The following is a 16,183-nucleotide window of genomic DNA, read 5'->3' as shown; positions in this document are numbered from 1 at the left end:
GCTGAGTACAGATGATATGAATGCAATTTTTTGTTTATTTTTGTTTCAGATTTTGTTTATTTTATTTATTTGCATTGCAGATGAATTAAAAGAAAACTTGAAGCAAAGTAGAACCCAAAGGAAAAGTGAATCAGAATTTGCAATTTCCCCATTTCACACTTTCATGCATGTGGACTTGTGCAAATGAAATTGCACTGCAAACAAACAGAATTAGTAAAGTTTGATACAAAGAATGACACTATATCTTGTTATTAGCTGTTATTTATGTCAAATAAGCTAGGAGATTTAAAAAAAAATGAAATGCTACATGGAGGTGTCCTCAATAATCCATGGGGTGTTGGACTCTGATCCATATCCAACATGGACACATCGTCCATTTGGCATAATCCATGCAACACTTCTTCTAACTAATATATCTTTTATTCATCACCATTTTATCTTACGACGACGGTGATCATTTGACATACGTGATGGTTTTACTGTTTTAGTAAAAACTCCAGGTGTTTGATAAAAAATTTATATGAGCCTTAAAAAGTGTAGTGGTTGGAGGATCCTTACCCAGAAATATAGAGCTTAAATATGTTGGATGGAAACTGTAACGACTGGCCAATAGACCACCAATCAATGTATATTCTATTCGATCCCGAATAAGGAAAAACCAGTGATATTAGGTTGAGATATGTATTTTTTTGGAAGATGGGTTGAGATATGTTAGCAAACGACTTTATGCAACTGTTTGGTTTTCTTTGTCCTCCGAACAAGGTGGAATACATGAAATGGCATATGTCTAACCATCTTTGGCTTATATGGGTGATGGATCCTCACCTGCGTAAACTTCGTTTATTTAGGTGGCAATGGCATTTCCTCCTATCGAGCGAGAGCGACCCTCCTAAAGTCCAACGCCCTAATATTCCAACTTTGAAATGGGTGGGCCGGGTTCAAACCGTCCAGCCTGGGCCTGAGCCTGCATCAGGAATTCGAGCCCTGGCCCGGCTCCATCCGGCCCATGATCACCACCCCTACTTGATACTTACTTCCCCACCTATGGTCCTATCTCGCTGCTCTTACTCAAATCCCAAAATGTAGATTGGAGAGGGAGAGGGAGAGGGAGAGAGAGAGAGAGGAGTGGCGCATGCAGCATGGTAGTTAGTAGAAATTCAAAAAAAAAAAGATGAAGAATCCGTCGGTTACTTGGAGGACACATGTAAATAAATATTATAAATATATGTAGATATCCTTCTTTGGTAATTGGGAAGTAAATAGTAAAACTACAATATAACTATAAAAGACTTGACAAAGCAGGTTAATATTGTTTTGATTTCCTATTCGTTGTTTTCTGGCTTTAAAAGAAGAAATATCAATTGAAAGAGAACTCACGAACACATGCCAACAAAATACATTCGAATGGGGACACCTCTAAAGTTCAAAGACGTCGTTGTTAGTGACAGCTGACAGGAGAATTAGATATCTTCACCATCTCTAAATTCTTTTCCTCTCTCACTTTTTATCTGATCTACTGATCTGTCCCCCTCTAACAATGTTGAAGTGGTGCATGCTTCTGTCTGTCTCTCTCCCTCTCTCTCCTCAAAATGAATGTGTTGATTAGCGATAAAAGTTATATTCTGATGTCTTGCAGTGAAAATCGCATTTAATAATAAAATATTCACAATAATGATTCCTTTAGAACGATTCGGACTCCAATAAATGTTTCTCTTTCTCTCGCTTTTGTCCATTCGGGGTTTTACGACTTTCTCTGTAACTAATCTAATAACAAACCCATGAAAAAAGAGCACCTAACTGAATAACCTTTCTCTCTCTCACACTCACAGAAGTTAACAACACCACTCTCAAGGATCAAGAATTCAAGATTCAAGAGGGCTCTAATCCACATGAGATTGCGTAGGTTAGCAGGTAAAACAGCTGCCACCACATTCAGGTGGGGGGGTTGTTGCAACTTCCATTTACGATTAACAAAAGCAGCTCTTCTCTACCTGACATCTTTCCTCGCCCTACTTTCTTCGGAAATTATTATATTCCTCCTCTCCCAAGACGGTGAGAGATAAACTCAAGGCAAGAAGGGTGTGCGGGAGCAGCGGTCACGCTGAGTTAACCGTGCCACCCCCTACCGTGTTCGTTACTGATTGGCCCAAAAATTAAGACACCTAATAGCTTTCAAATTGAAAACACTAGTACTAGTCTATGAGGATTGAGGGATGATGAGGGATCACACCCATTTTTACTCAGCGTGAACGCTCTTTCTGACTGTGACTCGTCACCCTTACTTTGTAATAAATTAATAATGCAAGTAAATATGAAATAGAAGAGATTTTGTTCGCTCCTACGGCTATGTGATAGAGCACAATCGAATGAGATGCGAGTGAGTGGAGTGGTCGTCGGTCGAATGCGCATATTTTGATTCTTTTTTTATGGGATTCTTGATTCTTCTCAATCGGATCGGGGGGAGAGATAGAGATAGAGGAGGGGCAGAGAAAATGGGATTTAGCCTTTAGCGTGTAGAGGTGGGACTGGTCAGACCAACCGCAACAAGAAAACACAAAAATGAAAGCAAAATAAGGGGCAGGGTGGGTAGGAAAGCGAAAACCCAAAACAACAGCTGTGATTTTATGTCTTTATGTGGGAACCTTACTCTCACTGGGTTTTTGTGATTTTGCTATTTCGGTCGTTGTATTTATTGTTTCTCTCTTCGGTGCCTCACAGCCACCACCACCACCACCACCCCCACAGCCTACTGATGCTGCTGCCACTGCTCCCTCTTTCGTTTTTACTCTATTTTTTTTTATTTTTTTCTGGGTTGCTTGGGGGCTCATTATCCGAGGTTGAGGTTCTTCCGTTTTCGGGGTACCTTTCCTTTCGTTCTTTCTTTTAGGCCTCTGCAATACTCCTTTGTCCTTCGACGTTCCATCTTCTCATCGCGACAGACAGGACGGAGATAAAAGAGAGCACCACTGGACGTTATAGTGACATTCAATTCCTCATCCCCATTTTAGTACACTTTTTCCAATTTCTTTCTTGCTCTATTTAATCACTCTCTTTTGTCACACAACTCACAACCACGCATTCACGATTACACGGTGGGTCACTCTCTCTCTCTCTCTCTCTCTCAACGTCGTCCCACACCCACACCTGTAAAAAACATATCTCAACAAACAAGCACAAACCTTTTCTCCTCTGTTTTTCATGTCTAGCATTCAATTCGCTCGGTCTGATATGGGCTATAGTCATAATTGCGTTTCTAGGCACATGTATCGCCATTTTGTCATTTCCCTGCTCTTTCTGCTGGTTTCGAGTTCGACCCAGTTAAGATCAATGGCTGAAGGTTAGTGGGTGCCAGTTGAAATGTGGAAATAACTTCCTTATTAAATGCAATTTGCAAGTCTAACGTTTTTCCCTGTCCGGCATGTGCTGTGTATTGCAGGTAGAGAGATTTTTAGACTGGTTGAGGATACTCAAGTGAGTTGTTGCCCCATCTTTTCTTGCTCTGTTATTTTGTTTTCGTTTTGCTCTCACTGAGTTGTTATTAACATTGTTTGGGTTGCATTACTTCACTATACAGATGAACAGTGAAGAGAAGACGATTGTGAGAGCACAGATTGGTTCGAGGCCTCCAAGATGCGAGAGGAGGTGCAGCTCGTGTGGGCACTGTGAGGCAGTTCAGGTTCCTGTAGTCCCACAGTTCAGAAGCGGCAGTAGACATTCCTCCAAGGTCTCCAGCGTAGCCTTTTTCAGGGGAGTTGACAACTCCAACTACAAGCCCATGAGCTGGAAGTGCAAATGTGGTGACATGATATTCAATCCTTGATTGAAGAACAAAGTTCAGAGGAGAAAACCCCAACCCATTCGAATTGTGGATATGAAAGTTACTTCCCAGCATCATTCTTTCTCCTTCTCACAGTCACTTTTTTTTTTTTCTTTATATATATTTTTTCTCCTCTGTCTAGCTATCCCTGGAGGACCCTTTTGTTATTGTAGAATTTTATCATGTAGCAGCTTCCTTTGGTATCACTACCCTGTAATCTATGCCTTATTTCGCAAGTATTGGGCATACGTCTATGTCTTTTGCTCATCATTTCTCTGTTGCTATTGGTCTATTAATTACACCAGAAGTCCAGAACCAGAGGGGATGCTCTTATTTTAGCTTTTGCTATTAAGGGGAGAGAGAGAGAGAGAGTACACCCCTCCTCCTTTGTGTTAGCACTGCAATTATAGTACAATGTGGGAATGTGATTGCGCGCACTTTTCGAATTACAAAATTGAATGCATTCGTTAGGACGTCTGATCTCACATGTCACTCGCTGAAATCTTTAACGTGGACAGGGAAAATGAACACATGGCCAATGCAGAGGGTTCCTATCAGATTTAATAAGCGTTTTTGAACTGAACTAGCCACATCATCTCTGCCCACGTGGAAGAAATAGTCTAAAGAAGATTAATCCTTATTCCTGAACAAACACGATACGTTCCAGGCCATAATTTATTTATTTGGTAATCTTAGAAAAACTCAAAATCAGTTTGTTAAAAAAGAAAATTAAAAAAAAAAGGCTAAGAAATTTGCCGATTTGGGAAGGGGAAGACGGGGGATGGCGTATTTGTTAATTTATGTTTGGGTGGTACTGTATTATAGAGAAGTAGCCCCCCCTCTCTCCTCTCCCCTTTGCCTTGCCTATGAAGTGTCTTATCAGTCCAACCTAGCTAATAATACTGAAACTGCAATTCTCTCCAAATTCCAAAATAAGTAAGCAACGCCTGATGGCACACCTAGCAGCTCCATGCCCAATTAATTGCCGGTTTCTCTAAAGTCTGAACTGAAAGCAGAGGAGATACGTGATCAGTTCAGATGATGATGAAGAAGAAGAAGGTTTAGCTAGTGGAGACTGGAAAGAGAGATGAGTGGCGGTATGGGTATTGGTCTTGGCTGGGTTCTGGGTGGTGGGAGGAGGGAGGAGGGAGGGGGTTCTCACTTCTCAGTTCTGTTGCTTTCACCATTTTACCATCAAATGATGGGGACCTTTTATGCGCGCATCCTTGAAATCTTTTTTTGCATCAGACGTGACCGCTACATATCATATCATGTATTCTTATGACTTTTGCATGCAGCGGCAGCGCCGTGAAAGATCTCATTCTCTATTCTATCGTATCTTTCTCCACGAATAAGACAGTTCCTCCCTTCCTCCTCACTCAGTCACTCCCTAGCTACCTCAGCAGCCCACAACCCTCAACTACTCCTTCCCCAAACAACTCACCTCACCATGGATGATGGACTTGGTCCAACCCACACAAACACAGACAGAGAGATTGGGTTCACTTCATCACATGCATGTTCCACGAAAGTAAGAAACAAGTGATTTAGGAGGGTCCATTTTACCACAAGTAAATCTCTCTGTCATCTGTGTCCCAACTCCGAAGTCCGAACCGAACTACTGGCCCCTCAAAACAGACAGGGGATTTGGTGGCCAAATTAAATATCGAATCCCAATACAGATGTAAACGACAAGGCTGTGGAACTGTAGAAGTGGCGAAAATAATAGAATCCATAGTCAGCGATTCAGATTCACATATTAATCCATGCCAGCACTGGTTTGCTTCTCATTTCCTCTTCTTTTTCATGACAGTAAGAAAAAGAAAAAAAAAAAAAAAACGGGCCACCCCACGGACGACCCGTCTTCATCCATCTTTCAGCCCTCTGCCACTACTCCATGGAAGAAATAGAATGAGAAGGAGGCCTTATGGAAAGAGAGAATCCAGACACAGAACCCGTACATACCTCTAGCCAAATCTCCTGTAACCACCTGGTGTCACGTCACAGTAAAATACGTACATTATTAAATCCCTAATTTTATTTTCTTGAATGGACAAAGTGAAAGATGAAGACAAGGTAGAGACGGTGGAGGTGGGATTCGATTTAATGAACATAGCAACTACGTTCATCAACTTTACCAGTTTAGCCAGCTGCTGCTGCTGCTGCCTTTTGCATAAATTATTCCTTGAATCAGACTGACCAGACTCAGTAGTATCACCCTCACCCATTCCCTGAATCAATTCTTCTCTCCACATCCCCCAGTGTCTTGTAGTGTTGTTCTTTTTTAACTTTTTTGAGGAACCAAGGATGGAGCGAAGAATTTCCTCGATTTGCATATAAATATTATTGATTTATAAACTAGAATGCTATTATTTCTTTAATCTATGGTTTTTGTTATTATTATCAATGTTGTTATTGTTGTTGTTAAGAAGAAGTTCTCAAACTCTTCTTTCCACCCTTGATCGGAAAAGGTTTCAACTCAATAGACCATACAAATAGCTCATTTATTGTATTTTTAATCAATTATACAAAATGTTTATTTATTAAATTTATTGGAGATTCTTTTACTTTATTATTAATGATGCTATTTGCAAAAAAAAACCCAATATGGCTTTCAAAGAAAAGAATTAAAAAAAAAACGAAACAAAAATCTTTTATTATATATTTTACATAAAGCTAGATAAATATAATCTCTCATAAACAATATCAACAGTGTTGGGTTTTGTGTCTTATTTTTTATATATTGGATTATGTTACATCCCTCTTTAGGTTAAGGATGGCTTTATATATAAAAAATTTATTTGCATGTAAGGCTTAAGCTTTTTGTTGGAGAGAGAGGGGGGGAATGCTCTTGTTGTAAAAATTGGTTATTTATTTCGTTTTTTGGGTTGAGATAAGGAAAGGAGGAAGAATGTACGAGCATTAAAAGGTTGGTTTAGGTTTTAGGTTACAAACCACAATGTACCATGTATTGTTTTTTCATTCTCTTTTTTAGTAAAAACAGTTTTACCTTTCTTGCATATATAGGCAACAAGGTTGAATCCAAGGTTCAAAGTATCATGCAGTCCGATATGCCAAATTGGGTGTATCGGACTTTGTATCAATACTCTTTTATATTTTTTTTCAAAATTTGTTCGGGGGATCGGCTAAAGGCCTGGTTACCCCCTCAAATAGGTCTTATCCCGAAACTTGTTATATTTTGCATATTGATGATTCATTAATATGATATGTATCGGTCGATACATGATAAAATTTTGAACCTCTGTTGAATCATACATTTTTTTTTTTTGTATTTTTAACATCTTTTTTTGTCTTTGCTTGGATTTCTTTTATCTTTCTTACCATTGGATTCTCTTATTTATTGTTTTATTTCAAACGCTTTGTGGTTTCATCATACAAGTGATTGTTGTGAATGAACAACCAACTAAATAATTAATAGTATTCAAATTTTAAAACTTGTATGTCTCTCACACTTAGATTGTTGAGAGGAGTAGGAAACGTAAAACTTTCTTCTTTTTCTTAGAAAAAAAAATTATAGTTTTCTCATTTATTTACTATTAAGTTTATTAAAGTATTCATTCACCTTATTGGGTTAACTATAGGAGCTTCACTATACAAAGGGGGCTATCCCCCCCTTAGGGGTGGATTCGAGCCAAGCCAAGCCGAATGGTATTAGACTCGAGCCCGGCTCGAGACTATTCTACAAGGCTCGAGCTCGAGCTCAGTTCGGCTCGTTTTATATTTTATAAAAATAAAAATTATATATAATTTTTTTTATTTTATATTTAAAAAATTAAGAATTATAATAATTAATAATTATAATTATTTTTATTATATATTATTTTTATAATTTTAACATATATATATTAAATATCAAATATATAACTAGCTCACGAGTCTCACAAGCCGAGCTCTACTAGGCTCGAGCTTGGCTCGTTTAACAATTGAACTACTGAATTGGGCTCGAGCTCAGCTGAAACCAAGCCGAACCAAGCTCAAACAACTCGTAAAAGCTCAACTCCTTGCCACCTCTACCCCCCTAACCCACCCACCCACACACACACAAAACGCCAATGAATGAAGGATTTGATTCTAACTTGCCTACCATCTTGCTCTAGTAATGTTGGTTATTGATTAGTTTCAATATTTTGCTTAATTTTAAAACCCGCTCGGAGTCCTCGGGTCAAAGGGTCAACCCAACTCAACTCATGATAATCACCTAATTACCTCTAATTATATAAAAAAAGGTTAACCCATTGAATGGATATGATCATATGACAGGTGAACGGTTCATATGTATGGGTCCATGAGTCATCAACAGAACCAATATCTTGTTGGGTAATACAATGGGTTAAAAACTTAAAAGCATTGATGTGCAAGGCCATGCCATTTGTAGAACTATAAAAACACTCAAGGAAAAGCACTGAATTCAAAACCGACTGGATCAGACGGTCGGACTGAAAAAACCGGGAGCTGGTCAGGTGATTGGTTTTGTTTTCCTCCAAAACTGCTTTTTTCCCAAAACCGTTGATTTTGGTCAGTAAACCGTTGAACTGGTTGGTTAATCGTTTGAATGGTTTTGAACGTTTTTCAAATTTTTAAATTTTTTTTTACTTTTTTGTCAGAACAGGCCGATTGTTCGGATCGAACAATTGGACCGTTCGAACCAGTAACCGGACCCCTGACCGGTTCGTTTTTAAAATTCATGAGGAAAAGCATTTAAATTGGAATATAGCAAATGTTTATAAATCATATATGAAAATGTCCAAATTTGTAAATTCCAATACGTACACACCTTGATTCCCACTATCCAATGCGATCTTCTAAAGTAGAAGGATGAACAGGACAGCCATTTATGATTTAACAATTAACATAATGGGTCACCTATTTGATATACAGGCCTGCATTCTGGGTTGGCTACAGCCTACAAGATCAAGATTCCCCCATAATAATGTAGAAAAAGCTCCCTACTTCACCCAAACAAACCATTCTGGGGACCTCACTTCTGCATGCCCCCACTGTGGAAGGACGGTGGAGGACCATCAATATTCAATATTCAATAATCAATAATCAATTGGTGGAAAAAATACTGTTACTGCTATATAAACTATGTTACACGTGAAGCAGTATCATGTCTTTTCCAGTAATTTCCTTATCCGCTAAATGCCAAATCAAAACTAAATGAGTTGGCATGGTATCATTGGGTCAGCCTTTGGAGTGTAGGCTCCTCCCACCAAAGAGGAGATAAGAAGAAGAAGAAGAAGAAAGGAGAAAGGGAGGTTAGTTTATTTGACCCCAAGGCCAAAATCAACATTTGCAATTTGCAGCGGCCCTCCTCTCAAGCTATTCCATAGGCTAGGCCAGGCCTATAGGCTATAGCTGCTTCCTTCATGACTTTCATCTTCATCACCGGCTCTCCTCACATGACGCATTAGTCCACACACGCCACGGGCCACGGCAGAGAGAGAGCCTCTGAGCCTGTGGACAGCCATAATTTTGCCGGCGAGGAAAAAAAAAAATTGGCTCAGCAATAAGCAGTGAAAAGTAACAGTAACGTCCTTGTGTATGTTTTGGCTCAGCAATAAGCGGTACGTCAATTTGTTATTTGCCTGTGCTGTTCGCCTGTTCCTCTCTGGCTCTATCTCGTCTGTGGACTGTGGACTGTGGACTTTGCAATTGCACCAAATTTGGGCCCCCATTTGATGGTTGGATGTGGTCCATATCGGGAATTTCAGCCTGCACCATTTGCAGTCCACTTTTCCCTTGCCAAATCCCTTTCTCAGCAACTGTTCTTACTACTCGGAACAACTGTTTTGGAATTGCTTTACACCCCTACTTTTTTCAGATTCTGAGTAATTCTTCCGCCCCTTCCTCAATTGATATTCACATCTCTTCTTATTAATGTATCCTTCAAGTCTTTTTACTATCCTACAAGTTCAGTTGTCACTCATAACAATTTCCAGTTTTCTGGAGCTTTCTTCTCAAGTCCTGCTCGAATTTTACTTGCCAGTAAAGATGTCTTTCTCTGGCAATACATAGAGAGTCTCCACTTCATTCCAAATCCATCCAGCTAAAATAATATTGGTCGATAAGACAAAAAATGAAAATTTCAAATGGATTTTTTTAGGGTGCAAACTTGAGCGGGTTGGGCCGGAATAAGTTAACCCAAACAACTCAGACCCAACAGCAAGACCTGAACATCAAGTTCGGGTCTGGCCCAAACTGAGCTCAAAGCCCAAATTTTGAACAATTCAAAATTTGGGCGACGCTAGGGGCTCGGTGGCCTTCGTCAGGCTTGTTGAACAAACACAGGTTAGACGATTTGGAAGTGTTTTTTTTTTCATGTTTTACTTCGGTTTTTTTTTTTTTTTTGAAATTTTAGAAAATATAATAAAAGAAAATATATATGAACTATCTAAACACAATCCAAACTTGATCCAGACAATACCAATTATTTTGATGGGTTGTTGCCACAATGCTTCCTCAATTTTCAGAACATCAAATTAATTGTTTCCCCCCATCAAACCTCGCACAAAATCTGAGGTGATAAAAGGAAAATTAGTAATAAGACGGGTTTGTAGTTGTGCCGTCTGGATGGGATCTCCAAGGGACTTCGCTTAGGGAGTTAATTCATCTGGATCAAACTTCTGTCCCTTGGGTAGTTGGTTGTAACTTGTTTGCTTTTTGGTTTTCTCTGTGCTGTTTTAATTTTTCAGCTTATCTTGGGTGTTTCATTGTATTGCATTCCTTATGAATGAAATGGCCTTTTCATTACCCAAGAAAAGAAAGGAATTTCCATGATACCGAAGGAAGGGTATGATACCTGAACAACTTTGACTAATCAGAATCTCATTTATTTATTTAAGGTCCATTTGATTTTCAATTTAAATTGGAATGGAATCAAAATCCTTCGGAATTAAAATGGTCTATTTCCATAGTCTGTATGAAAATTAAAATCAGCAGGAATGAGATTTCATTCTTAAGGAAAAGTAAGGAATGACCATTTCTTCAAATGGGATGAGAGAATATCATTCTAACAAGAATGGAAATGGAATTCCGATTTTACCCAATCAAACAGTTGGAATTGAAATAGCCTATTCTGATTCTCATTCTAAACCCCTATTCCCGCGAATCAAACAAAGCCTTGAATGAACATCAGTTGATTGGTTACCACTTATATTTGATACCAGTGATGGAATTCTTTAAGAAAAGAAAGAAAGAAAACAGAGGTTAGCAGATACACATTTTGTTGAGTTTAGATTATTTCCCCGTGGAGACATCTCCCCATGGATGACAACAAACAAGTACGGGAGAAGTGGGGTTGGCGTAGGGAACAACATTTTATTTGTTTAGGGTTAAATTGATAACTGATGCAACAAACTCATTTAATGCAAGGGTTATGTCTTGGGAAAATTGGACATACCCATGGGAGGCTGAAAAGATATGGACATATTTGGAAATGTTAGGAAAACTTTATCAAATCCAACAGACATATCAATAACACTAAATCTAGGGTTTAAACAATTATGAATTATGATTAAACACACAAAAATGCGCATTTTAATAGTTTACGTCAATATTTTAAAATCATCATTGACCTGGACAATCAAACTGTTTGGCCCAGAAACAAGACCAGGGTATCAGTTCCATTTCAGTCCTGAACTGTTATTTTCCCAAAAACTGTTGAATTTATCAATGACCCACTGATTCAATGGTGAATTATTGATCCATTCGATTCAGGCAACTATTTTCAGGTTTTTTTATTTTAATTATTTTTTAAATTTTAAAGTATCATGAGCTTATCCATTTAGAGTTCAGCATCAGTCAGGGTAAAGCCCGTACGAGCAGCCTTTACTACTTTGCATTAAGAATATCTCTATATTTATATGCTTTATTTCATGTGAAAATATTACCAATACAAGGTTGCGAAAAGCTGTTAGAACAGTGTCGGCACAGATTTGCCCTGATGGAAGCCGGTCTCATCCATTTGGACTAAACGATCAAACCACTGATTCAAAAACCAATGACCAACGCAGTTTCAATTCCAGATTGTTTTTTATTACATTGGTTTATACGAAGAGATGCAGCCCATTCGAGCAGCCTTTACAGCGGTTGGAACGGTGTGGGCACGGACTTGCCCTGATGGAAGCCGATCTCAATCATTTCATACCAATTCACTTGTGTCCCATGCCTATACCTTCAAATACTGAATTGGGATCTGCTCCTCACACCAACTTTACAGACACATCTCACTGTGCATTAGAAACATCTCCTATGAATAATAACATACAAGAGATGTTCCTAATGTGCAACTGGTAAATGCTGTGAGGAGCAGATCCAAACTCTCAGATACCAATATGGTAAACCACGTGTCAAGTGTACCATGTAAAATGCCTATTTCCAAAAGATTCTGGATATTGTATCGGATCTCTCGGTTTCTTATGGGGTCAGATATAAATATTTGGAGACCAAATCAGCCCCCCACAACGTCCCACAGCACATTCCCGCCGTGTATTGGAAACATCTCCTGATGATAATCCCAAAAATAATGATGTCATTATCAGGAGATATTCCCAATACATGACAAAAATGTGTTGTGGGACGTTGTGGGAGGCTGATTTGAACTCAAATATTTGATCCGATTTATTTGCAGCCCTATCATTCCAAGAGAGTTCGTTTCCGATTAAGCTAGTTATAGTCACATAGGGCACTAACGAGTACCGTATGTGACTATATGCAATCGGAGTAGTTTTTGTCCATAATATCAATAAAAATAACAATTTTTATATATAATAATTAAAATATGATAACTTTTTTAAAAAAAATATCAATTAAGGGCATTGCACACTCTTGTTCCCTATGCCAAAAGAAGAGTTAAGACTTCTAATGTTCTAAGAGATGAATCGATATAGCCGCACCGTTTATCACCATAAAAAAAAAAAAAAAGAAAAGAAAAGGAGAAATAAAGGATGGTAAAAATCTTGGAAAATCTCAAGATCTGGACATCGACCTCCCTGAAGGTTCGAAAACACAGTTGAAACAGGAAAATAACTTAAAAAGAATTTCCCTGAAACCACTCCTATTTTCAGGAAAATAACTTAAAAAGGATCTGGACCTCGACCTCCTCTCCGAACTGCTGTTCCAACACCAGAAAATCAGGAATTTCTCGGTGATGACCACCTAAAATGAACTTCCCTGAAACCATTCCTGTTTTTTTCTCTTCTCTCCTCTCTCAAAGCAGTCAATGAGATGGAAAACAAAACTGCACTCCTCACAATCTATGGCTTCGCTTCGCCCTCTCTCTCTCATGGAAACCTCCAAACCTCCACCGCCATTGTGACCTTCAAGTAATGAAACCGCTTTCTTCTCATGATTCTCATTGTCTGTGTTTTCGAACCTTCAGGGAGGTCGATGTCCAGATCCTGAGATTTTCAATTTGGCACAGGGTACTCTTTCTTTGTTAGCAGAGAAAGACGAGCAACAGTACTAAGTAGTGTTCTTAATTGATAAAAAAAAGTTATCTTATTTTAATAATTATATGAAAATTATTAATTTAATTGATATAAAGAGTAAAAAGTTGCCTTATCGGCTAGAAGCCCTACAAAAAAGTATACAAGTAAAACCAATCCTATATATAACTCCACATAGATCTGAGTGTCCAACTTCCTCAATTCATGACAACTACTTCAGATTCAATGCGTTTGGACTCGAAGGGATTTTCCCTTAGATTCCAACCATTTCATGACATATCAAAAGTAAGAGAAGGGGAACCGGTTGGCACGGTGAATTCCCTCTTCCATAATTCAATACCATTAAACAAAAAAAAAAAAGAGGGATTAAATAAGAAAGAAGCGAGAATCTTCTTCTTTCACTCCGGCTAGCAATCTTTGTTGAAAGGAGAAAGGTTTCTCTCCTTTTTTATAAGCAAAAGCGTAAGATCGTGTGAAACCCTCTCTCGATTAATTAATATTCTTCCATTCAATAAATTGGAGAAATCATTCACCAGAGAGAGCAACCTCTCTTCGTTGTCTTTTTGGGGGGGGAGAGAGAGAGAGGCATAAACCCTGTACCTAGGCTCCCTAACTGTAATTGGTCGTGACGGAAGGGGATTAAACCCTAATTGTTTCTTCTGCCGCAGAGGAAGGAAGAGAAGAGGGGAAGAAGCCTAACTCGGAAGAGGAGGAGCGCTGTAGAGAGGGAGATGGGGAAGAAGAAGAAGAGGCTAACTCTAGAGTGCTTCTCGTAGAATCATAGTCATAGATGGTTCCGTTCAACAAAAACACTCTTAGAAGCCCTCAATGTCAGGGTTGCCGGTACCGGCGACAAGATCTTCGTCCTCGCCTACGGCTTTGGCACCGATCAATCATCTTGGTAGTGCATACTACCCTATTTTTCTTAGCACTACCACATCATCCTCTATGACCTCGTATGTGCCAGCAGTGTTAATCCTGATTACTTTGCCTACATCGGTCACTCTATTTTCCGCCATGATAGACATCTCAACTTCTGTTTCCATCTGAAAACGAGGGCATTGGAATTTTCTCTCAGCATTACCTTAATTTAAAAATATTTTTATAAGTAATAAGTTTTTTCTCAGCATTACCTTAATTTAAAAATATTTTTATAAGTAATAAATTTTCAATCCATTGTAAGTGATGGTCAATTAAACACTGAATGACGTGTTAAAATATTGATGGACTCAAAAGAAAAAATCCCTTCGAGTCCAAATGCACTAAATCCGAACTAGATAGTCACATGTCAGTAATCTACTCCACCCAGAAGGAAAGGTCAACATTTGCTCTCGATGAAGAGCCATAATCTTTACTCTAAAGAACCTTTTCTTCCCCTATCAGCCCCTAAAAGCTTAGTTTGGTTTCCGAGAGAAACGAATGGGAAAGGAAGCATATTTGAATAGTATTATTTTTTCTTTGTGTTTGTTTCAAATTAAAATCCAGGAAAAGTAAAGAAACACCAGGAACGCGAGTTCCCAAAAATCAATAAGTGGGGTCGCACTAATTTGGTGAGACCCCGCTGAAAAAGGAAAAAAGGTGAGAAAATTTTGTCGAGACCCCTCTCACAGACATCGTCACCTCCCTTCTTCTCGTCCAATGGTCACATCTCCGGTATTCCCATCGAACAATAAGTGTAGTTCCGGCACTATCTCTTCATTCTTGTTTTTTTTTATACTGTTTTTCTCATGTTCCATTTGATGGGTGGCCATTAAAATCTCACCACCGAATCCATCCATCCTTGGTCATTCAAACCTCACCACCGGTGTTCTCCGCGAAGGTAGGCTTAGATCTGGCATGATTGAACCAGATCTAGAGTTTATTCGCACGATCTCCCTTGGTCCCGCCAAAGATTACCTATTTTGGAGAGAAATATCAGCAGCTCTTGTGGATAAATGTGGGGTTTTCTCGAAATTAGAAATTGTGGTGGGCAGGTGTGGGTTTTCCTCCTCAACGTCTTCAATTAGAATTGAACCCAAACAGGTCCTACGAAAAAACCCAACCTCCTCAAGTGATGAACAAATAGCGCTCTTAAGCTACCTATTAAGCGAACTTCGCAGGAGTTATCATTAAGCGTAAAATCTCCTCTAATGAGAATCTTTGTCGCAAATCATCTCCTTTGACAAATATAGGGTCAAGTGGTTCTGATTGTATCAAATTTTGTCTGAGACCAACAATGAAAACTAAATATTATCGACGGTTGAATATTTGAAGACTGATAAAATCTGCAAGATATTCTCGAGCCACCGCACCTCGTCCGCCATTGAGTCCCATTTAGACCGTTCCGGCATCATTATCTTGCCATCTCTCGTTGCGAGTCATAAAGCTGTCACGCATCCCACATTCCCACCACGAAGACAGAGCACCAAATGCAATGTGAATTCCCAGAAAATATGAGCCTCTGCTGATTTGGTGGACTCGTCGGTGATGAATACAGCAAGGACACTCCATTGTTTTCGACTACCCGAGAAATATTTTGAACTGAATAAGCGACGACACTGGTATCGTGGAATGCCCGAAGAGCTCTGACAACACTCCTTCTGAATGTTGTAGTCTGCAAAAGAGTCCATACATCCTCAAGCTGCTTCCCAGGAAAAAAAAGCCTCTACTTGTTTGGTGGAGTGCCCTCCTTGTTAATCGTGTCAGAGCTCTCAACTTCAACAAAAATTTGCATTCCTCCCCTCAAACGAATAACTCCTAGATGTTGTAATCGGCCAATGACTTGCTATCCTCAAGCTGCTGCTTCCAGGAAAAATCAACCTCTGGTGGTCTGGGGGGATTCCTTCGTTGTCTTGGATCTTTGTCTTAAACTGGACGATCAAACCAGCAATGGGGAATTGGAAAATAACTTCTTTGT

At 39.1% G+C, this 16,183-nt stretch overlaps 1 protein-coding gene across 1 annotated transcript; it reads left to right on the top strand.

Annotated features, from left to right (window-relative positions):
* The first annotated feature begins 2,341 nt into the window (after positions 1–2,341).
* Positions 2,342–4,155, top strand: LOC104589122 (EPIDERMAL PATTERNING FACTOR-like protein 2). Its single transcript, XM_010247321.3, has 3 exons — positions 2,342–3,337; positions 3,437–3,471; positions 3,575–4,155. Exons 1-3 carry the CDS (start codon positions 3,199–3,201, stop codon positions 3,818–3,820), a joined length of 420 nt encoding a protein of 139 aa, XP_010245623.1. The 5' UTR covers positions 2,342–3,198; the 3' UTR covers positions 3,821–4,155.
* Positions 4,156–16,183: the final 12,028 nt, after the last annotated feature.

The sequence above is a fragment of the Nelumbo nucifera genome, chromosome 5 (assembly GCF_055504915.1).
Source record: "Nelumbo nucifera cultivar China Antique chromosome 5, China Antique-T2T, whole genome shotgun sequence".
NCBI lineage: Eukaryota > Viridiplantae > Streptophyta > Magnoliopsida > Proteales > Nelumbonaceae > Nelumbo > Nelumbo nucifera.
Note: the sequence above shows the minus strand (reverse complement) of the source record. Positions and strands in the feature narration are given on the sequence as shown.